The sequence below is a fragment of the Psilocybe cubensis genome, chromosome 7 (assembly GCF_017499595.1).
Source record: "Psilocybe cubensis strain MGC-MH-2018 chromosome 7, whole genome shotgun sequence".
In the NCBI taxonomy this organism is placed as follows: Eukaryota; Fungi; Basidiomycota; class Agaricomycetes; order Agaricales; family Agrocybaceae; genus Psilocybe; species Psilocybe cubensis.
In genome coordinates this window covers 1467497-1494396 of record NC_063005.1, presented here as the reverse complement: position 1 = coordinate 1494396, position 26900 = coordinate 1467497, and the positions used below count along the sequence as shown (strand labels likewise).

The 26900-nt window shown below is 45.9% G+C and overlaps 12 protein-coding genes across 12 annotated transcripts; 6 read left to right on the top strand and 6 right to left on the bottom strand.

Annotated features, from left to right (window-relative positions):
• Positions 1-35: 35 nt before the first annotated feature.
• On the bottom strand, positions 36-1769 carry JR316_0008004 (uncharacterized protein; the record flags this gene model as incomplete). The annotated part of the gene is made up of 10 exons (XM_047893724.1): positions 36-64; positions 124-435; positions 494-554; positions 609-837; positions 900-947; positions 1005-1168; positions 1224-1368; positions 1431-1504; positions 1571-1650; positions 1715-1769. 10 exons carry the CDS (start codon positions 1767-1769, stop codon positions 36-38), a joined length of 1197 nt encoding a protein of 398 aa, XP_047747039.1.
• Positions 1770-2605: 836 nt separating this feature from the next.
• JR316_0008003 (Lipid droplet phospholipase 1) lies at positions 2606-4163 on the bottom strand (the record flags this gene model as incomplete). Its single annotated transcript, XM_047893723.1, has 7 exons — positions 2606-3046; positions 3108-3270; positions 3319-3405; positions 3454-3511; positions 3567-3784; positions 3837-3940; positions 3996-4163. 7 exons carry the CDS (start codon positions 4161-4163, stop codon positions 2606-2608), a joined length of 1239 nt encoding a protein of 412 aa, XP_047747038.1.
• Positions 4164-4892: 729 nt separating this feature from the next.
• On the top strand, positions 4893-6901 carry JR316_0008002 (Phosphoglucomutase; the record flags this gene model as incomplete). Its single annotated transcript, XM_047893722.1, has 6 exons — positions 4893-4969; positions 5030-5051; positions 5101-5484; positions 5547-6108; positions 6157-6273; positions 6330-6901. The coding sequence occupies 6 exons, from the start codon at positions 4893-4895 to the stop codon at positions 6899-6901; spliced, it is 1734 nt and encodes a 577-aa protein (XP_047747037.1).
• Positions 6902-7093: 192 nt separating this feature from the next.
• On the bottom strand, positions 7094-9472 carry JR316_0008001 (Acetamidase; the record flags this gene model as incomplete). The annotated part of the gene is made up of 11 exons (XM_047893721.1): positions 7094-7221; positions 7270-7412; positions 7472-7623; positions 7680-7868; positions 7947-7993; positions 8054-8430; positions 8489-8631; positions 8694-8806; positions 8867-8902; positions 8962-9085; positions 9167-9472. The coding sequence occupies 11 exons, from the start codon at positions 9470-9472 to the stop codon at positions 7094-7096; spliced, it is 1758 nt and encodes a 585-aa protein (XP_047747036.1).
• A 252-nt stretch (positions 9473-9724) lies between these two features.
• Positions 9725-11097, bottom strand: JR316_0008000 (ATP-dependent (S)-NAD(P)H-hydrate dehydratase; the record flags this gene model as incomplete). Its single annotated transcript, XM_047893720.1, has 6 exons — positions 9725-9905; positions 9980-10546; positions 10599-10699; positions 10760-10805; positions 10863-10893; positions 10962-11097. The coding sequence occupies 6 exons, from the start codon at positions 11095-11097 to the stop codon at positions 9725-9727; spliced, it is 1062 nt and encodes a 353-aa protein (XP_047747035.1).
• A 636-nt stretch (positions 11098-11733) lies between these two features.
• JR316_0007999 (putative endo-1,3(4)-beta-glucanase) lies at positions 11734-13811 on the top strand (the record flags this gene model as incomplete). Its single annotated transcript, XM_047893719.1, has 6 exons — positions 11734-11930; positions 11985-12149; positions 12205-12329; positions 12380-12883; positions 13598-13627; positions 13693-13811. The coding sequence occupies 6 exons, from the start codon at positions 11734-11736 to the stop codon at positions 13809-13811; spliced, it is 1140 nt and encodes a 379-aa protein (XP_047747034.1).
• A 1909-nt stretch (positions 13812-15720) lies between these two features.
• Positions 15721-17502, top strand: JR316_0007998 (uncharacterized protein; the record flags this gene model as incomplete). The annotated part of the gene is made up of 7 exons (XM_047893718.1): positions 15721-15759; positions 15812-15855; positions 15910-16254; positions 16302-16565; positions 16621-16887; positions 16938-17114; positions 17184-17502. 7 exons carry the CDS (start codon positions 15721-15723, stop codon positions 17500-17502), a joined length of 1455 nt encoding a protein of 484 aa, XP_047747033.1.
• An 823-nt stretch (positions 17503-18325) lies between these two features.
• JR316_0007997 (uncharacterized protein) lies at positions 18326-19157 on the top strand (the record flags this gene model as incomplete). The annotated part of the gene is made up of 2 exons (XM_047893717.1): positions 18326-18568; positions 18630-19157. 2 exons carry the CDS (start codon positions 18326-18328, stop codon positions 19155-19157), a joined length of 771 nt encoding a protein of 256 aa, XP_047747032.1.
• A 215-nt stretch (positions 19158-19372) lies between these two features.
• On the bottom strand, positions 19373-21053 carry JR316_0007996 (NAD-dependent protein deacylase SIR4; the record flags this gene model as incomplete). Its single annotated transcript, XM_047893716.1, has 9 exons — positions 19373-19481; positions 19544-19684; positions 19742-19813; positions 19864-19922; positions 19980-20069; positions 20120-20260; positions 20314-20418; positions 20486-20597; positions 20845-21053. The coding sequence occupies 9 exons, from the start codon at positions 21051-21053 to the stop codon at positions 19373-19375; spliced, it is 1038 nt and encodes a 345-aa protein (XP_047747031.1).
• Positions 21054-21142: 89 nt separating this feature from the next.
• On the top strand, positions 21143-23693 carry JR316_0007995 (Peroxisomal targeting signal 2 receptor; the record flags this gene model as incomplete). The annotated part of the gene is made up of 6 exons (XM_047893715.1): positions 21143-21339; positions 21396-21507; positions 21555-21668; positions 21722-22188; positions 22240-22367; positions 22777-23693. 6 exons carry the CDS (start codon positions 21143-21145, stop codon positions 23691-23693), a joined length of 1935 nt encoding a protein of 644 aa, XP_047747030.1.
• A 306-nt stretch (positions 23694-23999) lies between these two features.
• Positions 24000-25697, bottom strand: JR316_0007994 (uncharacterized protein; the record flags this gene model as incomplete). The annotated part of the gene is made up of 5 exons (XM_047893714.1): positions 24000-24074; positions 24123-24809; positions 24862-25087; positions 25143-25540; positions 25593-25697. The coding sequence occupies 5 exons, from the start codon at positions 25695-25697 to the stop codon at positions 24000-24002; spliced, it is 1491 nt and encodes a 496-aa protein (XP_047747029.1).
• Positions 25698-26372: 675 nt separating this feature from the next.
• Positions 26373-26831, top strand: JR316_0007993 (Cysteine-rich PDZ-binding protein; the record flags this gene model as incomplete). The annotated part of the gene is made up of 4 exons (XM_047893713.1): positions 26373-26396; positions 26448-26573; positions 26630-26696; positions 26749-26831. 4 exons carry the CDS (start codon positions 26373-26375, stop codon positions 26829-26831), a joined length of 300 nt encoding a protein of 99 aa, XP_047747028.1.
• Between the last annotated feature and the right edge of the window lie 69 nt (positions 26832-26900).

Below are 26900 nucleotides of genomic sequence, written 5' to 3'. Positions count from 1 at the left end.
AAACATGGCATAAGAGCAATACACGACGTAGAAGATCAAGACCGACAGTGCTGTTGACAGGTGACTACAGCGTTGAAATGTAACATTGGCTAATTTGTTGCATTTGTTCAGCATATTTCAAACCTCTTCGCCTCAATTCATCGTTGGCATTCTCAAGTTCCTTCTTCTCCTCTGCATGTCGGCGGTCCAATTCTCTGAGTGCGGCCTCATGTCCGTTTTGTACGTTTCGTAGTTCCTCGTAATGACGTTGAGTTAACTGACGCTCGCGAAGTTCCGACTCCTTCTTGAGTTGCTCATATTCTCGACGAGAGCATTCGAGAGCGCGCCACCATCTCTTACGTTCAAGGGTGTGACGATATCGAACAAACAACCTGGACCTTCTGCGTGATTTCATTCGCGCTTGTTCTTTGATCTGGTGCTGCTGAACTATCCGCTCTAGCCTTTTAATCTTGAAAACAGAGTCGGTACGGGATGCATTATAATAAGATATTACGACTTGCCTGTTCTGTCAAAGCTGGGTCCAGCGGTGACAAGGAATCTACAGCAGGAGCATCCTTCGTATGCGACTTTGAGCATAAAATACGGGGTATAAAAGCAAACGAACTAACGGAAGCAAATGGGGTATCGAATGGTTCTTGAAGTTCTATGGTTACTTCCATTTCCTCGTCTTCGTCTGTTCCAATCTCTTCTGCAAGTGCAGGTGCAGGTGCTGATGTGCTTCGGCTTGGTGTTAGGTAGGATGTAGATGGTGCTGACGACGTTTGCCTGGGTGCCGACTGGGGACTTGGATAGGCCTCCGGGTTGTTGAGTGTTCCGGAACGAGCAGGCGTGCGAGGCCTGGAGAAAAAGTACATGAGAAATCAACACACATGTCAATGAGACAAAACAAGGAATCATACAGCAACACAATCGGATGAGATCCTTTGTTCATCAGAATGTCATGGACACTGGAATATTGTAGTGAGTAATCGGAATGGACCACAATCGAAGAAACAGGGGCGTACTACACGTTGTCGTCGTTTGAACCTAATGGAACGGTCACTTTACTAGTCTCTTCAAACATCTCTGTCGCTTCTGAGAAAACGCTTGGTGCTCGGGTTTTTGTCAGAGGGCAGACTTTTCTGTGTTCCTCGCGGTCAAGCTTGATTTTCTTGTTTTCGCACTCCAGCTTTGAATGAATATTGAGTAAACTGAAGAAAGCCAAGTTTAGAGATACTGCATACCTCTCGACGAGTCGCCTGCTTCTTAAACGCCCGCGTACGGAACTTTGAGCGGAAAAAAGCACATTGAATTCTGCTTCTAGAGAGGGAGTCCAAATTTTGTATGAGCGGTAAGTGTTCTTTATACATGTCTGATAACTGTTGGATTCTAGAAGCAGAGTTTCAAGCCATTAGGGTACAATCATTGACATTGAACACAAAACATCGTACAACGTCTTGAATTTGTCGGTCAACGAGAGAAATTCCAGTTTCGAGTCAAGCATTTGTATAAGGCCATTTACTTCCTAAGAATATGAGTGGTTGGGCTCCTTCAACAAATATTCTTCGAACCGAGAGCCAAAGCGACTCACCAATCGCGAGAGCCCAAGGTGCACAGTCTGAACAGTCCGAGGGCCAAGTTCCTCTCCGTTGAGGCCTGCATCCTTTCCCACTAAGAGAACATGAACGCGTCATCCACAAAGTCAACTTTGAAAGAAACAAAAAGAGAAACCTACTTTGTGAAATAATATCTGCCACCGAGATGGTGGCGGCTCGCGCGCCATGGTGCATTACAATGTAATTTATTGCTGTCGTCACTCCTACTTTGCGGTCAGTATGCCAACAGAAAAGGTGTTATTTTGTACACTCGCTTTCTATGACAGTTGGCTTCTTGGATAAGTCGTAGTATCTTGGGTCATTTTTGGAATTTAGCATGTCGATGCTCCTCGCTCGTTTGAATGCCTTTGATGTTCTTGCCATCCTTCGCGCAAAACTTGATAATATGATTAGGTGTGTAAGAAAGTAGGCACTTGGCCGGTATTAGAGTTGAAGTTAGGGTAGAAAATCTATGGTTATGAAAGCCGAACGAAAGTTTGAGGAGATGACCCCGACTTCACAGAAGCAGGGGAGATGTGGTAGAAACTGTTCGATCATCGAGCAGCCCATGACTTTATGAGAGAGGATCGTGCAGCTGTCAACGAAGTCGTGGAATCTTCCGGAAAGAGTAATTCAAGGGAAGCGGTAGATATAATTGAAAGAGAACTTTGTTCGACCCCACAGGTTCGCGTCAGTCGCGTTTTTCTTTTGTCTCCTATTCCTCCTAAGTCACATGGTCTTGACACCCACAAAAAGACCTATTCTCGAGAGACGGGTCAACTTCACGTCCTTCCGTGATCTTTACGACACGATTTGATCTTTAACTGCTTCCTAGCAATTGGATAAATAGTAATACACGATTCCATGGGTATACTACTGAAAGAACACTATACAAGTTACAAGGTGGATACCGATCGATTCTACGCTGGTCGTGACCTTCTACGTGAAGATCTGTACTATGAGTGATGTAACAGACATTAATAAAGGATAACTAAACGAGAGCGCCAATAATAATATAAAGGTGGAGAAAATCATACAACCAAGGACGTAGCCCAGTGTCTCAAGACAGGTTCACCAGCGCGATGAGCCTCGAATCTTTCGACGTCGCGAGACACAATCATCGCATGGGAGTTCCGAACCGCAGGAAAGTAAGCTAGCTCCTTTTGAAGTGGCAAAGCATTAAGCCACTGGGCAATCTTTTTGTGGTTTGGAGTTATGATGGGGTGGGCTTTGGATACTTTGGGCTGATAGATGGGTGTAGGGTCTGGGTTGTCGATGAGGTCAACAACGGCCTCTTCCATTTCTTTCTCTATTTCACTAATCAACTCTATTAGCGCTTGGCGACTCCCTTTCTGCACTTCTTGTTCAAGCGTCTTTATTCGAGCACGAGAGGACCGGCTTGCAAGAGCGAAATGTACGAGTAACATTGAAATGAATGTTGGGATGATGACTGGCAACAGGGCATAAAACACCTGTAAAAGATAATGAGCAGGGTCCGTCAAGGGTCAATTAGACTGGTTGAAAGAAGCGCACCATGTTAAGAGGGAAACGGAATTGGAGGAAAGGAGGAAGAAGGGGAGTGGAAGGCTTAGAAGACTTGGACCTCCGGAACCAACTTGAACCAGTTTCAGGTTGGGGAGGAGTATCGGGAAGAATGTAATCTCGGACAAAGCAAGAATATTTTTCGTCGAATTTTCTGCACAAAGGTAAGGTTTAACACGAAAACACCAACAAAGAGGCTCACATGTCAAGGCCATTCATTTCCATATCGGCAAAGGGATCCGTAGTCTCAATTGCCGCAGTTACATACGGGACTGTTAAGTCATTGATGCTAAAAGAGTATAAGTGGCTTGCGAATATCCAAAGAAAGTGAACGCACGCGTTGGCATATATTCGAACATGTTTGAAGTTGGCAAGGGCTTGATAAAAGATACGATCTGCAAAGTGCATGCATGAGACCTCTACTACGAAAACCAAACTGGTCAATCTCACTTGGGTCCGCCATCACAACTAGCAATGGTCTCCCCTTCGGAGACCATTTATCAGCGCAATAAAACTGTTCGCCTGTGCGCGACAGCATCCTCGGCCCAAGCGCCTGAGTCAGTGATGAGAAAAATGACGGGTATCTTGGGAGGCCGCAGTGAGGTGTAGCGATAGTACTGAAATTCACAGGCTCGACCTTGTCGAAGAAGGATTGCTGATGCAACACCCTGCAACACCTTTGAGAACAGGAAAACTAGAGAAAGAACTGATAGAACGTACCCAATGCAATACCGTGCAATCAGACCACCAAGACTGTATCCGGTAACCGAAAATCGAACGACGCGATCACCGTTACTCTCTAGTTCAGCGACAGCTTGTGTAACCTGTTAGAATAACGGTGAGAGACGATGCGCAGAAAGGTAAGAGTCGAATACACACCTCTTTAGCAACGCGTTCACCATTCCAATCGACACCGTCATACGTTGATTCTTCGCTTACTGCCTCTGCTACGAGGACATGTAGTTTGATGCCATCTACACTTGGGCTGGCATGCACCTCGCGTACTATCCTGGCTGCCTCAGCCAGGTGTTTAGGATGACCCCACATACCATGGATGAGCACCAAAAGGTGTATAGAACTCATTGCTCAGAAAAGGGATACAAGAGGAACTGGGAAAAATGATTGCGTGTGCACAGGGCATGCAAGGCTATATATACGGCGAGAGTGATTAATGCTAATGATGTCTTAGTTGTACAAGTGCGGGCCACAAAATGTCGATAACGTAAGCCATGCGAAGGCCGAGCACACGTCACTGAATGGCGCCAACTGCGGTTACCAGCATGCGTTAACGATTAGGCCTCCAAGGATATAATACACAGGCCACGCATTTAGCATGATGCCCGGAATCATCACCAAAATCAAAGGGTAGCAAATTTGTAGTGTGTCATGATGGCCAACGAAAGGGCAGTGAAGAGGCCATCGGGGCCCTGCAAGGCGTTTGTTAAATGTGAACTCTTCCGAGAGGATTCCACAATTCGCCCGAAGATTCCGCTGCGTTTATTGGTTTAGTAGTGAATGAAAACAGTGGGATCCAAACAACCAATGAGGTAGCTCAGCGTCGTAATAAACAAACGTGCCCAGGATATATTTTGCGATTGAAATTATTGGTGTAATGATCAATCTGCCACAGTGCAAACCTCAAAAACGAAGGGGAGGCATCGAATGCGGAACGGTCACGTGATTATATCTGACATCATATATTGGACATCGATACAGGGGACCTCCGAGTTGACCTGTTTTTCAGTTTATCCCTCAACCACCATCACTATCCCTGCAATGGCTGCTCAAGTACAGGAAATCCCAACCAAGCCCTTCGATGGACAAAAACCGGGTACATCTGGACTCAGGAAACGGTGAGTAACTAACCGTCTCACTGATAAGATGGAGATCCGTACTCAGCCGTTTGCCTGTAGCGTCAAGGTCTTCCAGCAAGAGGTAGGTCAAGGTCCCCTCTATATGCTCTTAGCTCATATCAGATTGACAGCACTACACCGAAAACTTCATCCAAGCTATTTTTGACTCCATTGCCGTCCAAGGATCTACTCTCGTCATTGGCGGAGATGGCCGCTATTTCTCACCGGAGACTGTGCAAACCATCCTGAAAATTGGATCCGCAAACGGTGTCAGCAAATTTATTGTCGGCAAGGATGCCATTCTGTCTACCCCTGCTGCCTCAAACATAATCAGGAAGTACAAGGCTACTGGTGGTATTTTGCTCACCGCCAGTCACAATCCAGGAGGCCCCAACGCAGATTTTGGCATCAAATACAACGTGTCAAACGGTGGTCCTGCTCCCGAGAATGTCACTAATCAAATCTACGAAAAGACAAAGACCATCAAGAGCTACAAAATTCTTGAGGCTCCTCCCGTCAGTTTCTTTTAGCCCCTGTTTAGAACCATCCGTCGTGACATTGTTTATCTTATCTACAGGTCGATCTCTCTAAAATCGGAGAATTCACTTATGGACCTACCAAGGTGTCAATCATTGACTCTGTTGCCGATTACATCACTCTGCTTGAGTCCATCTTCGATTTCCCTTTGATCAAGAAGTTCCTTGATGAACACAGATCCGACTTTCGCGTTCTTTTCGACGGCTTGCACGGTGTCACCGGACCATACGCCCGCGCACTGCTTGTTGAAAACTTTGGATTGCCGGAATCGTCTATTCAAAACTGCGTACCATCCCCTGATTTCGGAGGAGGTCACCCCGACCCCAATTTGACCTACGCCCACAGTCTAGTAGAAGTTGTTGAAAAGGAAAACATAGCTTTTGGAGCAGCTAGCGATGGCGACGGCGACAGGAACATGATCTATGGAAAGGGTGCCTTCGTGACACCCTCCGATTCAGTTGCTATTATCGCTCACTGGGCAGATACAATTCCTTACTTTAAGAAAGGTGGAGTGAAAGGATTGGCCCGGAGCATGCCTACTAGTAAAGCCATTGACTTGGTCGCTAAGAAGAAGGGATTAGAGATTTTCGAAGTGCCAACTGGTAAGCTCATGTTCTACTTATGAGAGAGCATCTTTCTGAACGATTTAGGGTGGAAATTCTTTGGTAACCTCATGGATGCTGGACGCCTCTCTATCTGTGGTGAGGAATCGTTTGGTACCGGTTCTGATCATATCCGCGAGAAGGATGGAATATGGGCAGTTGTTGGTGTGTCATTTATTCTATTCAAAAAGAAGATGTCACTGATGGGCGCCTTTTTCTAGCCTGGTTAAACATTCTTGCAGCAGCAAACCGGGACTCTCCCAACAAGCTGATCGGAATCAATGATTTGTTAAACGAATTTTACTCCATTTATGGACGTTCGTTTTTCAGCCGCTATGACTATGAGGAGGTACCTTCAGAAGGCGCGAACGCTCTCGTTGCGCATTTGAACGATGCACTGAAATCCGGGTCCCTCAACAACACCGTACATACCTCTGCGTCAACCTCCACCAAGTACACTGTTTCCGGACTGTATGACTTTGAATACAAGGACCCTATCGATCACTCCGTCTCGAAGAACCAGGGCCAGGTTATCACTTTCTCCGATGGCTCCCGCGTTGTCTTCAGGTTGAGTGGAACTGGAAGCCAGGGGGCCACTGTACGTATGTATGTGGAACGCTATCTTGGCCCCGAGGCCGGAGCCGCTGCCCTCAGTGAACCCGCCGCAGATGGCCTTAAAAGCTTGATCGAAGTCGCCTTGGAAATCAGCAAGCTTAAGGAGTTCTTGGGGCGCGATGAGCCCACCGTCATCACCGTGAGTCTTCTGTTCGATACTGGGCTTCGCATTGGCTGAAGTTTCTTTCTAGTAAACTGTGCCACGTTACAACCATCCATAGGATCCCAAGAGCAGTTTACTAATATATTCCTTAGATTAAAAGAAAGGGTATTGTGAATTCAAAGTGTGCGGGATATAAATTGCGTTTCATTACTCAAAAATTGGCGCAGTCTCTTCTGAAATTGAATATCGGGCAGGAAGCTATTCAGCTCATCCCACTATTGACTGCTTGAGAGCGTCATCAACAATGAAAGTCATTCTCATCACAGCTTCCTCCTCCAGAGTTTTTCCAATGAGTTGAAGTCCAACGGGACAACCGTCAAAAAGATCCGTTCGGTCTATCATAATGTCAACCATAAGAGAGTGATGAATTGATTCGCACATACATAGTTTGTAAATAGCCTCATCTTCATGGTTATAAAACTCGTGAGGTTCTTTCGGTATGTCCACTTTGGGATCGACCCTAGTAACAGGGAAAACTGATGTGGTGTAGTCCATAGCATTACACAGTGTCGTATAGAAGGAATCTCTAATTAAAGACACATTAGTATGCGACATTTTATCTTATTTAAAAAAAAAGTGAAATACGTGTTCAAACCGTGAGGAACCGCGGTGTATGCCACTGCCGGGGAAATGATGGCGTCGACAGGACGTCCTGTACCTGTTCGGCTGACAGTACTTTGCCAGTGGTCTAGATGGGATTTTCGCAATTCGCGCTTCTCTTCGTGCAGTTTCCAAAGCTTAATATATATATGTTCAAAATTCTGGGATGCAATGTCAGTATAATTTTGCATACCTCATATGCTTTAAGGTGTTCTGGTGAATCTCCTACAAGCGCTTTGACGAATGGGTATGGCGGTTCAAACTCGTACCCCACCGCCGCCTCTTCATCTTCTGAAGGCACCATTGTGCGAATGAGAGGTTCGCCAGACTTTTCACATTCAGTCATGTAGTCGTGGCTTCCATCCGCTACGAAGATGGTTTCCTGTGCAAAAGGTAACCCACTGCAAGATTAGACAACATTGTGCCATGATTGCATGACTTGGAAGAAGTTCAATCATACCGCATTTTTGTAAATTTCAATATGCCTGTGGCACTCCCAATCGATAACTGGTGAATGGGGAGGATCATTGTCAGTGCAATTGTTAAAAGCTTAGAAATGTCACTTACCACGATGTCCAGCCTTCTCCAGCGCTTCCTTGGTCATTTGCATCGCCCTGATCAACGGTGGGTGTGGTCTGACGACACCGTTGTCCCACATAATAGCAAAGCATAGGTGGCCCCCGATGCCACCATGCTCGCTCAAATTCCACTCTTCTTCGTTCCATGGCTTCCGGATATTGACAGGATCAAGGTCCCATGGCTTGGCTCCTATGATAGCAGTCATGAATTCCTTGAGGCCAGACAGTGAGTTTGCCATGGGACCGAGCACAGAGGATATGGATTCTTGTCCGTTGAGCGCATTCGCAGCGCCATAGTAGGGCAGTCTGGCGTAAGAAGGTCGAAGGGTATACAGACCGCAGAATGCAGATGGAATGCGGAGTGAGCTAAACAATTTTATTAGTACTTTTAGTGTTCTCAGATTCGGTATTTTTGAATCCTAACCCGCCGATATCTGTTCCTACTCCGAGAGGGCTACCCTTCATGGCCAGTAGCGCTCCCTCTCCCCCTGATGATCCTCCTGGAGTCAAAGAGCGATTGTACGGATTCAATGTTCTGCCAAATACATTATTAAACGTTTCACCCCACTATATAGATTGGGTGTGAAATAAGCACAGGTGTCGCTTGTTTAGAGATAAGTTGATTGCACCATTAAAGTTTGGGGAACATTTGTCCGTACAAACGGAACGGCCCCGCAACGGTACAGTATTTCAACTATGACACTATCCTTGTCGGCGTATTTTCCGATGCCAGATACGTATCCTGGAACAGAAAAATGCAATCAGAATTAGAAACATTCTTGATGCCGAAGCCATTTCATACCCATTACTGTCTCGAGTCCTTTCATTGTGAATTGATCTTGGAGATGATGAGCATCATTGGGTCTAAGAAATATTGGAGTTCCTTCAAGAAATCACCTTTCAGCGACACTGGAAGACCATGGAGAGGTCCCACAGGTTTTCCCGTGTTCCTCAGAACATCATCGAGGTGCCGCGCCCTCTCTAAAGCACTGTCCACGAATATCTCAGTAAGACAGTTCGTCTAAATAGATTAATCAGGTTCCGTAAATCAATTATAAATCACATAGGTATGATGTGATATTGGGAGAAAGAGGTGACCAACAAGCTGATGAGCAAGCACCGCGCGTTTGTAGAACGCTGTCGTCGTCTCGACACTGCTCCATTCCGCCGCACGAAGCTTTGCAAGAATCAGGCCCACGTCGGTGGTTTCCGTAATCATTAACTCTCTTTCCGTGAGCAGACCGCACTTTTCCGGCACGTCAAGGACGTTTGGGTGTCCTTGTAGAGGCAGTCTGGGGATGAACCAATCACTTGGGACTGAATCATGCAGTGATTTTTGTTTCTGCGCGCACAGGCGCCTCCATTTAGGAAGTTGCACTGTCTCAGAATGACTAGACTCTCCAAACATGATGAAATTTGTTGAGAGCTATGAAAAACACTAACAATGATGTGGAGGTTTGTGTGAAGGTTTTGAAAAACATGCTGTTGGCAGTATTGTTGATGTCATCTGACCCCAATTGGGCAATTGGTTCCTACGACCGATGCGGTCATTGATTTATTGTTTAATCCGTGAACAGGCGCCCGTTATTAGTTAGGGGTGATTTCTAGTTCACAACGGACCATAGCAACTTTAAATACACATAGACATCTCAGCAGTATTTTACAGTTTTCCTTCTGTTTTTTTCTCGTCGAAAACCTGGGAAAAGGCTTTCCCGATCTCTGGAAGCATGTCTTCCGTCACTAGACTTCTCCCGTTTTTAGCAAACGCGATACGACTGGCTGTCCGCGTAACCATACTACCACCGACAGCGGCGAGTAATGGAATGCGAGATGTAGGTAAACTGTGATCACTATAACAGATAGACAGGTGAATTGGGATTAGAAATGATATCCTGGTGTTGAAAAGGTAACCCACCCAAAGGCACCATCTTCATAACATTTCCCCCACGCCATGAAAGTTCCAACTGTCCCACTCAGTACGTCACCTTGCCCACCGCATCTCTTCAAACCGCCCTCTATGTCTACAAAGACGGTTTCTTTAGCTTGCTCAAATTGAGCGTCGGCGTCCTTCAGCTGACTGGAAGGTAGGTCGGCCTCTTCCCCTGTAGAATCAGTGGAAATCATATCTTGAGGCCCTTTCTGCAAGACAGTCACACCCCCCAGCTTCCTTGATACCAGAGCAGATCGCTTGTCACTCGGGGTGTCGGGGTCAATTCCGACCTGTTCGCTCAGCCGTTTGAATTCGACCACATTGGGCGTGACAACGGCTCGTCGATAACCCTGTATGACGGATCTGTCTTTCCCTATCATGTATAGCCCGTCAGCATCGAGCACGATGAACATGCCTTGCTCTCTGGCTATTGAAACAGCCATCTTGGCGAATGTTTGCATGTAAGGCTCCCTTCCTAGTCCAGGACCAACAATGAGGACATGTAGTCGTGATAGTATGGATTTCAATTCAGGTTTAACGTCCTCTGAGGATCTGAAGGAAGTCAGATCTCCAACTACAGGTCATGGACCTAGGTATGACCCACGAAGCTTCATTCAAAATAGGATGAACAATCAAATCTGGGGAGTACGACTTGATTGCACCAGCTGCAGTAGGAGAGCATATCACATGGGATAAATCGGCACCCTAGCGAAGATAGTCAGTCGTACAGGCCAGTGTCAGAGAAACGTCATGGCGGATGAGTACAAATCGGAGAGCTGAAATCGCAGCGAAGTACGGGGCCCCTGTATAGCTACGGGATCAATTAATTGAGTGCTTGGATCCGCATTGTGACTTGCGACATACTTACTCTAACGCACCACCTAAAACGCCAACGCGGCCTAGAGGCCCATACATTGATTATCTGAGCCTGTTTCTGGGTTTCTCTGGGGTGGAATGATCGACTAACCGGACTGGCCCTTGTGCAAAGTTCCGTCCAGAGGTGGTATGAGCCTCTTGATTTGGTCGAGAATGGTACGGGAGACTGGCATATCGATGTTGGAGGTAAGCTCGCGACGATGGCGCGCTTGGTTCGTGGTGGGCATGACGTCAAATGTGTACGTAAGCGAGTGGCCTTTGTTAGGCGCAAAGTTAAAGCTCGTCACTTGGCGTTAACAGTGTGTACTGCCTTGAAAGCCTCACCGAGCATGGTCCCAGTCTCCAATGAAACGTCCTTTCGCCAAAGACACAGAAGGCTCACGTCTGTAAACGGGGCTAAGTTTCGACTCATCTCCGCATTGTCCAGAAATAAACCTTGCTCGTTGACAACCGCCAGCCATGGCAAAAGTCGTTTGCACCCTGTTCGAGCCCACACAAAAGAATTCTTTACTTGCAGGGAATTTTTTCTCGATCGTCCAAGTTGTCTTGGGCCATGCCGTCGGTCCTTCCCTAGATACAGCTCCGTGGCCTGTCCATTTTCCGGCCATGCTTGACAATCACCCGCTGTAGCCACTCAAATATTCTTGCCTGTGGCCTGGGTGCCTTCCCCGCATTGAATATCTTTCTTGCGAATATCAATAGGGTCATCTCTGTCACCGCGCATGATTCACGCTTTGTCCGGACTCCCTATTTATACAAGACATCTCGGTCGATGCTTTCTCCTTACCCATTCGTCCTCCTATACTAATTTGTGGCCTAGCGCCCTCAATCTCGCTATTACAACCTCTCTAAACCTTTCAACCATGATGAAGAATTGGTCGCTACTTTTATTTCTCTTCGCTCTCCCCTTCAATGTACTTGCCGGCAAGTTCAGCGAACCCTCTCTACGTGCTCGACATTTGGGCCATGCTCGCAAACTTCAAAGTCGCAATAACACTGGATCCTGTCAACCGCAACCTTTCAAACTACAGGACTTTTATCAGGGCAACTCCTTCTTGAAGTACGTAGACATCTAACCCTTAAAAACGCATATCTGAACCAACTCTCTAAACAGTGATTGGGAGTTCTTTTCTGGAGAAGATCCTACGCATGGCAATGTCAACTACCAGACGCGAGAGAACGCTATCAACAAAGGTTTAGCCTATGTGCAGCAGGATGGTGCAGCAGTCCTCGCTGTTGATGATTACTCGACTGTCCCTGTGAACGGTAGAAGGGATTCGTGAGTTCTAAAATTAGGTGCCTCTGTCTTTTTTGTTTCTTAATTATGTGTCCAGGGTTCGCATCTTCTCCAAAAAGTCGTATAGCAACGGGCTGTTCATTGCCGATTTCTTCACTATGCCTCACGGGTGCAGCGTTTGGCCTGCATATTGGTCGTTTGGCCCCAACTGGCCATCTGCAGGTGCGTTTCCTCGTGCGTCGTGCGTTTCATTTAATTTATTTCATTTCCAGGGGAAATCGACGTCTTGGAAGGAGTCCATAATCAGCTTACCAATCAAATGAGCCTGCACACCTCCGCAGGCTGTTCATTGCCTTCCAAGCTCAGTCAAACTGAGGCGACCTCAAACATCCTCCACACGGAATGTGTTAGTAGTGGAGAGAGCAACATCGGATGCAGCTTTTCCGATACCGACCCCCAAAGCTACGGTCATAACTTCAACGTTGCTGGTGGTGGCGTGTTTGCCCATCTGTGGGATAACACAGGTATCAAAATCTGGCGTTTCTCTCGTGGCAACATCCCTGCCGATATCACCTCCAAGAATCCCAATCCTGCATCCTGGGGTGTTCCCGCGGCAAACTTCCCATCCTCCTCCTGCGATATTGCTTCCCACTTCTTTGAGCACAATCTAGTGATAAACACTTCAATTTGCGGAGATTTCGCCGGTGCTACATATCCTACATCAGGATGCCCTGGGACATGTGGGGAAGCAGTTGCGAATGCTACCAACTTCCAATGTAAGATTGATTCCTGGTGAACCTCCTAATAATCTTCCCGGCTAATACTTACTTTTTATAGTCGCGAAATGGCGAATAAACTACATCGCTGTCTACACTGCTACATAAAACTACGGTTGGTCTCTGTGTTATTATATTCCTTCGCTTGTCTCGTTGCGCGCAACGTGGTTGGTTACCCTTCGACATAAATATCTCTTTTCCCTGTTTCCCCATATCGTAGGATGGGATCTCACTCTCGTTACATTATTCCATTGTTATATGGTGTCTTATACCTGCGGATCATCCAACTGTATTTTTACTTTTTATTGTTAGCATCTATTTTTTTCCAATGAAAAAGTGCGTTTATCTGATATCTCTATCCCTTCTACCTCGAAGCCTCGAGTTATCGTGTCTTGTTATGTAAGTAAAAAGAGGGGCGGACGGGTAAAGCCGAGCATCCATACCCTTGAACACTGATTCCGATGTCACGATGAGCTCGCATCTCTCTGACCCGATTTCCGACAACGCTGCATCGGTCTGGCCAAAGAGAGCGTCCAAGGCGTGTCTAATTTGTTGATTAACTCGAGGCGCTGTGGATCTGACAGTGTTCTTCATTCTTGCACATATACTAGGCGTGCGCCAGTTGTAGGTATGTTATCCCGGAACATCGATACTCAATAAAATGCGACGCGTATGTTTATTACATGGGTACTGACGTCCGTCCAATGATTGTAGGCGTGATAAGATTCGCTGTGATGGCGCAAGGTACGTCGGTACCTTGTTTTATTTGCCCGCTCGGTTTATCGATACTGATGCCCGTTCTATATTAGACCCTGCGGAGGATGCGCGAAAAAGGGGTATGCGGCGGAAGAGTGCACCGAAGGCTGTGATTCATGCAGACGCGCAAGAGTTCGATGCGAAGGCAGTCCACCGTGTCGGCGATGTCTAGAGATGAAGTTGGAGTGCTATGGCACTAATAGTACATCCATATCGGGACAGAGACCCCTGAATTTGCCAGAGCCTCCTTTGAATCGAACATCGCGAGGCGGAGATCGCGCAAAGCTGGCGTGTTCCAGTTGCCGCAGGGATAATAAGAAGGTATTCGATTTTTTCCCAATGATATAAGATTTTATGGGTAAACACGACTCCTCGACTTATCAGTGTGACGATCAACGGCCATGTTCTAGGTGCATTGCCCGAAGTGAAGAGTGCATACACGTAGGACGTGGACCCAAGCTCGTTAAACTTCGTTGCGAGGGATGCAGAGACAACAAGAAACGTTGCGAGGATACGAGGCCGTGTAGGTACTGCATTGAAAGCTCCAAGCCGTGCGTCATTGTCCCAAGGAAAGGTAGGGGTCACGGAACCAGGGTTAAAGCTGTGAGTCATTTAATCTGTTGCAGTCTCATAAACTGATGGAGAATGTTAGGCGTGTATGAGTTGCAGGTAAATATTATCACTATAACATACCTTTCTGAACTTATCTTTTAACAGACGGGACAAAATCCGATGTAATGGCGATAGGTAGGCTAGTGTGTCTTTTGCATCCAAGCGTTCATTTCATGCCAACGATCCAGACCGTGTGCATCCTGTGTGAAGAAAGGTTGCGATTGCGTAGAGCGAGGGTGTCAAACGTGCTCTCGTGAGGGAAAGGCCGCAGAATGCCCCCATCGCAATGCCGAGAGCGGAGGTAAAGGTACATACATCCTAGATCATGGCGTTCTTCATTTACCAATATTTCAATGACAGAACCTTCACTCTCCTTGGATACCAATGAATACAAATCGGATATCGTTCAGCCTCCAGTGGCTTCATCTTCTCACCCTCGGGATCAACAACCGGGCCAGTGGCAATCATTTCCGGCTGAACACCACTCGATACAACCAATTTACACATCTGCTTCTCATACACCATATTTCTTCTCGCCTCAACCATTCTCTAATCATTCTATGCAAGCGTCAACTGCGTATCCGTCGATTCACCGCACATATCCTGAATCCGATGTGCATCACACTCAACCACATTACTACTATTCCCCCGCATCGGGTAGCTATGTTTGAACCTTTTCCACCAGAGGCTATATTAGCCTTCTGTATAACGACCAACTACGAAACTGACGAGCGACTTTATGACCATATGATTCATTACGATCCAATGTACTATTTAGCTATCAGCATCATGACTATCTTACCATATATCTCGTGCTGATTGCATGTTAAACGTACATTCGTAATTTGCGCCGGCTTGCTAATAATAGCCTATTAGATGTACGCGCTATAATGACACGCGACCCTGACGCGTCAATTGACGCGTTGTTAGACATCAGTGCTATCGGAGTTATAATGTTTATTGTGTATTGTTGTTGTTGGGCCTTGGCGACATAATCCTGAGAGACAAGGTCTCCCTCCATCCCTCAGCTCAAACCTACGACGGTCTGCTACTGACTTTCCATTCATTTCCTTTGAATACTGTAAACCACATTCCTTTTTATTTCTTCAAGTTTCTTCTTGATTATTATGGAAAGCCAATTATCTTCGCCAGAACGGTACATATAAATCGAAATTCCCATTGTGGGATATGTTTGCTTATTGCATCACATTGTTCATTGTCCTCTACAGCGTGCCACAGATCAAGCACAGAGTCACTTATTTGGAAAGGAAGAAGGTTTGTTGATCTTCTTTATTGCTTGTTCTTCTGATCCTTACATGCATACGTGACAGCGCAAGCGCACACTCTCTACTAACGAGTTTGTTCATTTCCTCCGCTTGCAATTGCAAATTCCGTAACCACCGACATATATTATCAGATCTGACAGTGACTCCGAGACAATCCTCTCCCCCAAACGTACGCCTTCTCCCATGAAGACGCCGAGTAGCCCTGATGCCAAAGTCAAAAAGGTGTGTAATCCATGTCGTTAATGAAATTCCCGAATACGACGTACTTTAGCAGACTCCTGTTTCTGCAAGTAAGGGTCCAAAGAAAGTCGATGTCAGGTATGATGCTTCACTCCTTCTGCTCTGCTGTGCTCCATTTTCACGCGTCATTAGTCTTCCCGGGCCCTCCCCCAAACGAGCTCGACGCGACTCTGAGGAGTCTATCAAGCCACCTAAGGTCAAGAAATCGTCCATGGCCGCTGTAGAGTCTCCAATCGACAATGTTATGGAACACTCCGAGAAAGACCATAAAGCTTCGGTATCCGCAAAGAAACCATCGCGCGCCAGACGCGATTCAAACGAATCTGTACGATCTGTCAAACAACCCAAGGCCAAGACAGCCCCGGGATCGTGCTCAGGAACACCTGCTGCCAGCTCACCTAATGAAACCAACCAACCATCCGACGAACTTGGTGTTTTCAAGAAACCCGAGTCTATTAGGAAGCCAAAGTCGAAAGGGTATGTGCTGCTCATACTTTTTTCTTCTAAATTTAATTATTTGGCAGGAAAGCTATGGCAGCAGAAGATGACTTCGATGACTCAATCTCCATCGCTGATTCTACCGTCAGCACTACTAAGACGCGACGCAACGAAAGCGAACGTATTGAATATTTTAAGAACCAAGCCGAGTGCGGAAAGTTAGAACCGCACTCCGCAGAATGTATAATATGCAACAAGGTTGTAAACCTTGGTCGCAAACAAACTTACGCTGTCCGGCCTTGGGAGATCCATAGAGCACGCTGTGATAAAAAGGCAGCTGAAGCTATTCCGTAAGCACTCTTTCCGATCTTTCCTCCCTTCACCAATTTATGTAACGGAGCGCAGGACGACCCCTGAACGTGCGGATGCGTCCCCCGATGTTGAAGAGGCTGTTGCGACCACCATACTGTCCCCTGCCTTCGACCCGATGGCTGCTCGTCGTCCCAGCGAGGCTGACAGGAAAGAATACCTTGAAGCAGATAAGCAGATTAGTGAACTCGAGAAGCACCGAGCATGTTGTAATAAATGCCATAAATGGATCGACCTTTCTCCAACACAGCCGTACGCCACTGGCAATTGGGTGAAGCATAAGATTAGGTGCTCTGACGCTATGTATGTCGTTTTCCTTTCTCACTAGCTTTCATTCTTTAATATAATGATAGCCCGAGTAACCGGGTCGCTGCAGCAAAGCGAAAATTACTCATTGTGAACGACAAGCAGGTCAAATCGTTTACCCCTCACAAGATTGATTGTGCTTTCTGTGGTGGCACTGTTCCCCTCGAAGGAGAAGGAGACTTCAATCTTACATGCTGGGATGAACATAAGGAAAAGTGTACCAAGTAAGAATCATGTTCAATCTCTTCAACTTTCAACATTTTAAACATGCTTACATTTTTTATTCCCGATAGATCCGTGCCTGTTTCTAGGAGCGATAACATCAATTCTATCGCATTTCCCTCTCGTTTCTCAAGGCCCCCTCATTCTTCAACATCTACGGACGGCAGTTTGGCCGTAGACGCTGCTTTAGGCTCGGCCTCGGGTATCAAGCGTCCCCGTCAGGATTCTGAGGTTGCCTTAGACGAAGAAACACGGGCCTCGGCACGCCCAAGGACATCTGCATACATCCCTCCCGACATTGAACCTCCCAGCTCTATCCTGGGCTGGTTTATGCTTCCATTTCATTCCTTTGTCCGCGGCTTCAAGGAGAGTTTGAAGGACAAATCTTAAATCAATGTCGAACTCCCGGGACATTTTCCCTCACATGACATTTTGTAACAACACCCTTCTATTTCTTATCTTCTTCTTTCCTTTGTCACTTCAATTGATATATATGATTTTGGCTTGCATCGGGACTTGCAACTGTTTTGTGCATATATTCTGAAGTAACCTAACAGATCCCTCTCCTATGCTGGCGGGTTGAATAACGTCATTGCTGATAAAAACCTACAGACACAGGTTTACGCCCGCCGAAGTCATTGTGGTATTTTACGGTCACCGCTTCGAGGCGCCTGAATCAGTGGACATATGCGGATGTTGCCGTTTACTCCATTTTCATTTGGCTTTCTAGGGCTTCGACAACGCAGATACAAACATAATCATCACGGCGGAGTCTCCTACTTTCAGCGCTGTTGTCCTTGAGAACTCGTTGCCAATCTGTTCACAAATCACTCCCTTATATATATATTGCCATTCAATAACATAACCACTGTGCGGAGAACCCTTTTCTCGTCTTCCAGCCACTTTCAAACATCAAAAGCCTAGAGCTATCTTGTATATTTTTCCTTGTTCATTATTTCCCTTCTCTCCATCTATGTGCTGCTTACGAGTCATTCTTCTAGGGAACGTGTCAGAACCTTCCCCTCTTTCTCCCGCAGCTGTGTGTGTACGCGTGTATTTGTGTGTGTGCTCGCTGCGCGGTCTCCATATATGACTCGTTCTGACATGCCTTCTTTCCCCACCTTTTGAATCTACACCTTGGATTGAATTTTCCTTCTCATTACCACCAGATCGTTAGCACTTACCGAACCCCTTGACTATAAAGAACACGCGAATGTCTTCCAGGACTCTATCTACGAATCCGGTTCCAAGCCCGGGGGAACAGGCTAGAAGAAAAAGGCTTTTGGACGACCCACTCGTCACCCTGTTGAGCCCTTCTTTGGTGGAGTGCACATTATGCACAAAACAGATTAAACTTTCTTCGAAGAGTGCCTACGACACTCACCACTGGTTTAATCACCGCTCGAGGTGCTTGAGGATGAAGAAGAAGAAGCAGAAGCAGATCGGATCCCCTTCAGTGAGCTTGTGGTCGTTCATATCAAGCGCCTAGCTTATGCATTGATCTAACCTCACCCCAGCGGAGAATTGGCTCTAGTCCGTTGAAGACGGCCTCGTCCATCAAGGCATCTCTCAAAGACCATGAAGCAGAACCTGAACTCCGAAGGGTGCAAACGCCGCCCCTAGTGGAGTTATCCGACAGCGAAGATTCCAGAGGTTCACCCGCAACGGAGACCTCATACACACCAAAGCTACCGCCGCTTTCTCCCCCGCCCACCATTTACGTGATGCCCTCTGAGAATGTCCTGGAGGAATATATCTACCGCTATCATCCGGGATGCACCCCGCAAACCGAGGCAGTCACATTGTGTCAATGGCAGAAATGGAGTTGGGCGCAGCTTAAGCTACCTCAGTTTGTTCCTCCTCTACATGGTCACCCCGTCGACATCGACGTCAACGAAGACCAATACAGCGACAGCGATAGTGAAAACCAGAGCTATGGAATGTTGCAGTATTCGCCACGCCCTAGTGGACTTGGCCGCGTTGTTGCGGATCTTAGAGATCAGGAGGCCGCCCACGCCCTTTCCATGCTTTCTCGATCTCATTAAGTTGCCCAACCATAATCTACAGATATCTTTCCGCAATTTTAGCATCTCTTCCTCTTTACAATTTGTTATCGTTCTCATTATTCAGCACTCATTTTGTATCAACATGCCTACTTGAAAGGCTATTAACGACACAATATACGATCCCTTGTACTACAGTGTAAATATATTACTATCCATCATCGCAAAGCTATCTGTTATACCAAAGTGTAAACCATTTAACCAGCCGCTCTCGGAGAACGATCATCATCATTCGTTGATGGTGGGTTTACAACACCACTCTGCAACATCTCAGAGACAATCGGATCTTCAGTTGCCCGACTCCCGCTGTAATTAGATTGATAAGAGCCGACTCTTGGTAGGCAGGCAGGCAAAATTATGAAACTGACATAACGTTTCTAGCGACGTCTCTCATGACGGCACCACTTGGTATATCCAACTTTACTATACCTGGAAGACCATCAGCGCGAGAGGGTCCCATGTTCAGAAGCATAACACGTTTGTTCAGCTCAAGTGCATGTTTCAGCAACCTAGGAAGAGAATTTATGTCAAAGCTCTGAAAAAATGATTGTATGACATCCACAAACCTGAAAGCGGAGTATGTCGCTAAAGTAGTACCCATGAGGAGCAATTTATCACAAGTTTCAATGTCATGATATCTAAGACCTCATCAGTTCGCTGCTTCCGCATAATCTGGAGGCCAACATACGACCGGTCTTTAACCGCTTTCGGAATGGATTCTCCAAAGAAGATCACTTCCGGTTTCAACTATTCGTGATATCATTCTATGTTTCCAGTGTAAAATTGGTGAATGAAGAGGCTTACCACCGAATTTTGATGGCCTTCAAAGAGACAGTCCGGACAATTGGGTACTATGAAATCACTGTACGAGATGCCGAGTTGTTCTACAGCAACCTGATATCATTAACACATTTAAAGGTCCAAGAACAATTTCTTTTACTCACGTCGCCGTCTGGATTTGTTCTCGGTTGCATCCCCGTGCGCTCTAATTCTTCTGCATATTCATACCACCTGGGATTTGCTGCTGAAAGCCTGTCTTGAAATGTGTTGCGATCTACGACATGACCACGGTTACAATGCACATGCTTACAATCATCGTGAGCAGATTGTAGCGCATCGGAAAGTAGCTTTGTTTTACATGTAGTGTTCCATGGAGCTCTAAAATATTTTCCTGTATCCGCATAGAATCCCAATGAGTTGTGGCCGCTTTACGGAGAGCTTTATGGTGAAGGCCGTCCACGTTCTAATTTAAACGAGCATACTATAAGAAAGAGGAGAATAAACGAATTAAATCAATATATATGCCTTACCTGTGTGATGAGACGTGAGACGTGAGATGTGTGCTGCAAAGCGGCAAGGGCAAAGTGGGTAGTATTGGGTTGCGCGTCGCGAACTGGGGGGTATCCTAAATAAGACCGAAGCCTACGGAGTATTCATCAAAGTGCAGCGGGGAGGGAGGATATGTGTTTTTACCAATATCTTTGTCTACGGCACGTTGTATATGAAACGATAAGACGAATGAAGCGCTCTTGAAGAAAGGAGCCTGAGGATCACCTGAATGCATGTCCCTTTTCGGAAGGGTCTACCAGTTCATGCCAAAATATTGGCCTTCGAGAACACTCAGTCAACCCAAGCAAGTATGGTCTGGTGAAAATATATCCCAGCTCACTTGTAATTGGGGTTCATGTACCGACCATCGTCGCCGCGGTACGCCCGAATGCCGGAGTCAACACTGACCCCAGCGCCAGTCAAAACAGTAACATTCCCAATGCCTAGAAATTCTGACAGTCTTTCAGTAGCCTCTTTGATGGATTTTACAGAGTAGATAGGTTTTGCATCGAGGATAGCTTGTGGGATGCCGGGGACGGATACTCGCATGTGACTATGAGTGTAGAGTACAGAGGGTCGGCAATTACCCCCTTTTTAGTCCGTGCTCGGCTTTTTGGCTACCGTCATCACGATTCACAATGAACGGTCCTCACCAACCTGGTATTCTGCACACCCCAGGTTTTGCCCACTATTCAGTCGCTTGGTCGCCATTTCACCCTACTAGACTCGCACTCGCATCGTCTGCTAATTTTGGACTTGTCGGAAACGGTCGATTGCATCTCGTCTCTGCTAAACCAAACCCTGGCGGACCTTCGAGTCTCAATCTTGATAAACAGTGCGCTGTTAAGCTGTTTATCTCGCATTTCTCTGACTGAACGTCTAAGGCGTCAGATACGAGACTCAAGATGGACTATATGATGTAGCTTGGTCTGAAATACACGAAAACCAATTGGTGACCGGTTCAGGAGACGGTTCTATAAGATTGTGGGATGTTATGCTCAATGTTGGTGTCTTGTTAATACACGCGCGATTTTGTTTGACATCGTTCAGGATCTCCCTATCCGTGCGTGGCAAGAGCATACTCGTGAAGTATTCTCTGTGGATTGGTCTAACCTCAAAAAGGATACGTTTGCGTCGGCATCATGGGAGGGAACCGTAAAATTGGTATGTCACATCCTGATCTGTTGTGCTATCGTTGAACAATTCTTTTTGAATAGTGGACTCCCGACCGAGCTAGATCTATTGCAACACTTAAAGCTCATCAAGCATGCGTTTACCAAGCTTTGTTTTCACCCCACCAACCAGACCTTTTGTCTACTTGCTCAACTGATGGCACCGTTAAGATTTTTGATCTTCGTGCGCCTTCTTACGTTAACACGGGCCCAAATGCGAATACATTTACAAGCCCCGTATCTGCCGCAGTGTTAACTATTCCTGCATCGGGGACAGAGGTTTTAACGATCGACTGGAACAAATATCGCTCAATGGTTCTAGCAAGTGCTGGTGTCGATAAGAGTGTCAAAATTTGGGATTGCCGAATGATCAATACCGGAGAGGTTGGTCAGGTTGGGGGAATTTGCGAGACACAATTACTTGGACACGAATATGCCGTTCGTAAAGTTCAATGGAGTCCCCACCGTCCAGATGTGCTTGCAACAGCTAGCTATGACATGACTTCTCGAGTGTAGGTGTCATTTATTTATTCATGGTTATTTGGCTGAATTACCTTGAACAGTTGGACCACAACGCCAACTCCAGGAAGACCACAGCTACTTCACATACACGACCCTCACACCGAATTTGTGGTAGGATGCTCGTGGTCGCTGTACGATGAGGGAATTTTGGCAACATGTGGATGGGATGGTAGATTGAATGTTTTCAGGCCATGATATTTGTTTTATTCTTAGGTTCTACAAAAACAAATGTACTACTATACTTCAACGTCCCTGGTTGTCAACTTCAAGTTTTAGTAAGTGGATACACTGTTGTATTATAGAATGGAACGGCAGACTTATCAGGACCCACAACATAAAACAATCATTCCCGCATGATTCCGAAGTTTGACGCACACTTGTGAGGGAATTTAAAAAACGCCAAATATATCTACCGAAAAGCAACCGAACGTTAACAGCCTTATCTTATCCACCAATTAGCACCTTGATCCACCTTCTATCACAATGTGGTCGCAAGTTCCCTTCCGACTGCTGTTAAAAGGCTGCGCTTCTACGTACTTCTATTTCTGTTTATTCTGCACCTGAATATCCCTTTTCAGAAAGTAATCGCTCATCCTTCGCCGCAGCAGAGCACAACAGCTACTCTAATCTTGTCATGGATGCAGAAGATTTTCTGTCGGATTCTCTACAAACACTGTACGACTACCAACCTATCACATTGACAACAACAGGTGCACCGTTTAGCTATACGTTTAAACTTCCTTCAATCTCGAATAAGTCCTCAGGAGACGTACACCAACCCATCACAATCTCTTTAAAAACTCCCGATACAGACGCTGCCAATTGGGATCTACATGCGTCGTCCATCTGGGCTTCCTCAGTATACCTTTCTGATCATATATACGACCTTGATCTAGAAAGTCATATACATTTGTCTTCACGCGAAGATCCTGTACGCGTTTTGGAACTCGGGGCGTCTGCGGGGCTCCCAAGCATCTTGATAGCCAAGTTATATTTCGACGTTAGGGTCACTTCGACTGATTATCCCGACAAACTTTTGATTCAAACTTTGGCTGAAAACGTCGAATCGAATAACGCGTCAGATCGATGCAAAGTGCTCCCGTTTGGATGGGGAACAGATCCATCTCCAATTTTACATGAAAACAGGAAATTTGATGTGATCATGGCAGCGGATACCCTCTGGAATCCTGAACTGCACACCATTTTTACCCACGCCTTGAAATCGACCTTGAAGAGAACAACAACATCGAGGGCACATCTGGTGGTTGGATTACACACAGGAAGATATACCATTGATTCCTTTTTGCGGAAAGTATTGGAGAATGGTTTCGAGGTACAAAGTATAGAGGAAAGGGAAAGGCTAGGATCTTCCAAACGCAATTGGCAGGTTTTTCGAGAAGCTGAGGATGACAAGGAAAGAAGACGATGGGTAATATGGATACAATTGAAATGGAGCGAATCGGAGGTGGAGTTATACAGAAGTAGTACTAGCTAGACAGTGTTTACGGGGTTCATTTTTATCGTCGCAATTGCGTGAAGAGGTGTATCTACCGCAGTCTGGTTTGGTTTGCTATATAAAAAGAATATTCGGTAACAGAGGAATACATGACAATTCAATACGCGGGATCGTATCTGAGTAGTAGTTGATATCAAAATCCAAAGTCTGTTGAGAGCATTGTTAATAATACAAAGGGGTCCTTCGATGTATATTTGGCCTGTTATAAGAATTAGAAATAAATTGAACTTCCTTTTATTCCGAAATTTCCCTGTCTAGAGGGAAGGATCCCGGTGGTTCAGTGGTTCAGTGGCGAAGGGTACGGGGAGTAGGAACTCCAAATGTCAAAACATTGACTGGTTTCAAATCGCCGTGATTTTCCTACATAGAAATTATAAATAATGTAGAAACAAGGGAAGATAACCGTACCAGTAGCACAACGATATTGTCTTCTGTGGCATGGATTTGGTCAACTGCCAGTCCATTAGTGGTAGAAGTTGGAAATTCGCGATGGGTTTCAATTGGCCTAAGTTGAGACATTCTGCCGATGAAAGTCCAGGTCATAGTGGGCGGTGTAAGTATGTCAGCGTGGGGGGAAAAATCGACGGTATGCAAACGAGATCGTGCGTGCCCGCGGGTAGAGTGGGAGACGTCTTTTTCAAGGTAGATGACACGGCTTCCAACAATCTGAGGGATACCGATAGAGGAAAATGTCAAGAAGTCCTTGATAAGGCAAAATTGACTCCAGTAACTCCATGGAACTGAGCGTCTGTCGGCATGACTGGTCGGCCTGAAGAAGGATTCGTTGATAAACAGCCAGTGCATGCCATTACCAGTGGATCCTGTTTTCTTGGCTGTCAAAAGTAAGACACGCGCAGAGGGGTCTGAGTAAAACAGAGCATTGGGTGGAGCGTAGGTGTCGGTGCTAGGAGAAGAGTTACGCCCGAAACGCAAACTACATTTGGCCCAAATTGGTGGTAATTCATACTCGCGTTCGACAGTCACGTTTCGCATGTCAAATATGTTGTAGAGGTAAAGGGACACCTTGTTGTGGATTTTTCTGACCCCAAGTAAAAAGTAAGAGCCAAGGAAAACCACGTCCTGCTCTTCAAGCCACTAAAACCGGTGTTAATAAATGTTGCATCTTTAAAGATGAAAATCAACTAACCATAGCTTGCAATGTAGACCAGTCCAGAAGTAAATGCTTCGTTAATCCGTTAATGAATTCAAGACTGACGATAACACGGTTTCCGGATATGACAATAGCTAAATTCGAAGTTGGCTGGGCGATATGCGTGGAGCAATCGTAATGAGCAGATTGAGCTTTGGGGTGCTTGTCGAAATTCCAGAGGTTGCGAATTTTTAAACGGAGACTAATTTGTCCACCTGGGCCACTACGAAGACAATTCTGTTATATTATATATAATTTAAGATGAGATAATCGCAAACCTGTAAGCTTGGCCTGTTACAATGAGTGATTGTAAAGTATCGATCGCCACGCTGTCCGATTGATTGGTGTTGTATCTCAAGTGACGTGTCTGAGACGGAGGACGATTGGTACGGCAAGAGGGAAGTTCCACCAAGTCCAATGATTGGATCCCGATGTAGTACAAAAACCCATCAGACACATCGACTTGAGTGGCAGTAATGGGAACACGAAGTTTTTGCTCGTCTGTCCAGATAAGCCTCGGCCAATCTGATTGATAGCTCTGTAAGACCTGAAGTCTTATAACAGGGGAACGCCCTATATAGGATGCTGCTCCATCTTTCATGCCGACGGTGGCAAGGAGAAACTTGTAATAAAGATGTTTATACTCCTTGACAAGGGCATATACTCGGTCAAATGCCTAAATTGCGATTAAGTATTTGTGGTTTCGGCTAAACAAAGTTGTAGCATACCTGGCAAGTCCTGTATAATGTGACAGGATTTAACTTGTCTAATATGACCATCAAGATATCGTTAGAGATCCTGTAGCGTCTGCGATGTGTAACTCGGTGGGGCATCCTGAACTGGTGGATTCACCCCTCATCTTTGAACATTTTATACTGTTCCTCTCGTCAACGAAGAAAAAAAGAAGAAAAAAGAAAAAGCCGTTGCTGAGCAATCTAGTAGTCGGCCCACATCTTTGTGGAACAAAATTGTCATAGTTTGTATTATCCTCATCGCGATTGAAGGATCAGGAAACCGTTGGAAAGCGCGTCGGCATGCTGTTGATATTGTGTAGGCGAAACTCTTTTGTGGAGAGAGGATCGCGTCTCCCAGATTCTTGTAAAGGATGCCATGTCAACGGAATTGAGTTTAGAATTGGAGTAGAAAGTTTAGTGATGAGCAAAACTTACGTCGGGTGCGCGAGAGAAGCGCGAAAAATTCAACAATAAGAGCCTGATGGCGGGGTCAAAGTTTCCTGACTAGTCTGTGCCCATACAGTAAGACACGACCAGGATTAAGGGTAAAAGCATCCTTCGCAATATTTTGAAGAATAAGGCATTTATTTCATTGTCTGGGGGTGCAGAGATCAAGTTGGATGTTGAAAATGAAGGCGTATGTGTTTTGGTGATTTTTGGTAACAAGATTCATTAGAGATTGCCGATCTGCTGACAAAGCGATCGAGTGTGGCGACCACCCATCCTGTCTCCAGGTCCGCTCTCTCATTTGTCCACCATTAGGCGCCCTATATCATGGTTTGCAAGAAGTGTGAAACCGTATGTCTTTTTGTTCTTTCTAAATCTTTCCTAGTCTCATCATATCCATAGAAACTGTCTAAAGTTGCCGCTCCCGACCCATTTACAGCTAGTTCATCAAGCATCAAGGATGGTACCAGGAAAGTCGGAGAAAACAAGCTTTTATCTCGTCCCGGTACTTCAAAGAATCGTTTCCAGGCAAGCCAATTGCTTCTTTGAACCAATCAGTAAACATCACTGACACTGACAAAAAGCCATATCAAGGCAAATGTAAAGATTGTAAGCAACCAGTCACCCAGAATAAGGCCAAGTATTGTCATGGTATGCTCATTTATGTTGTTTTCAAGGAAATCATAAATAAACTCGTCTTTAGGTTGTGCCTACAAGAAAGGGATCTGCTCGATATGCGGCAAAAAGATATTGGATACAACTAGTTACGTGATGTCGAGCAAATGAAGAGTTCTACATGGCAATCGAAGCTGTCTTTGCACATATGTCATGAATGACACGAGTCGCCATGTTTGA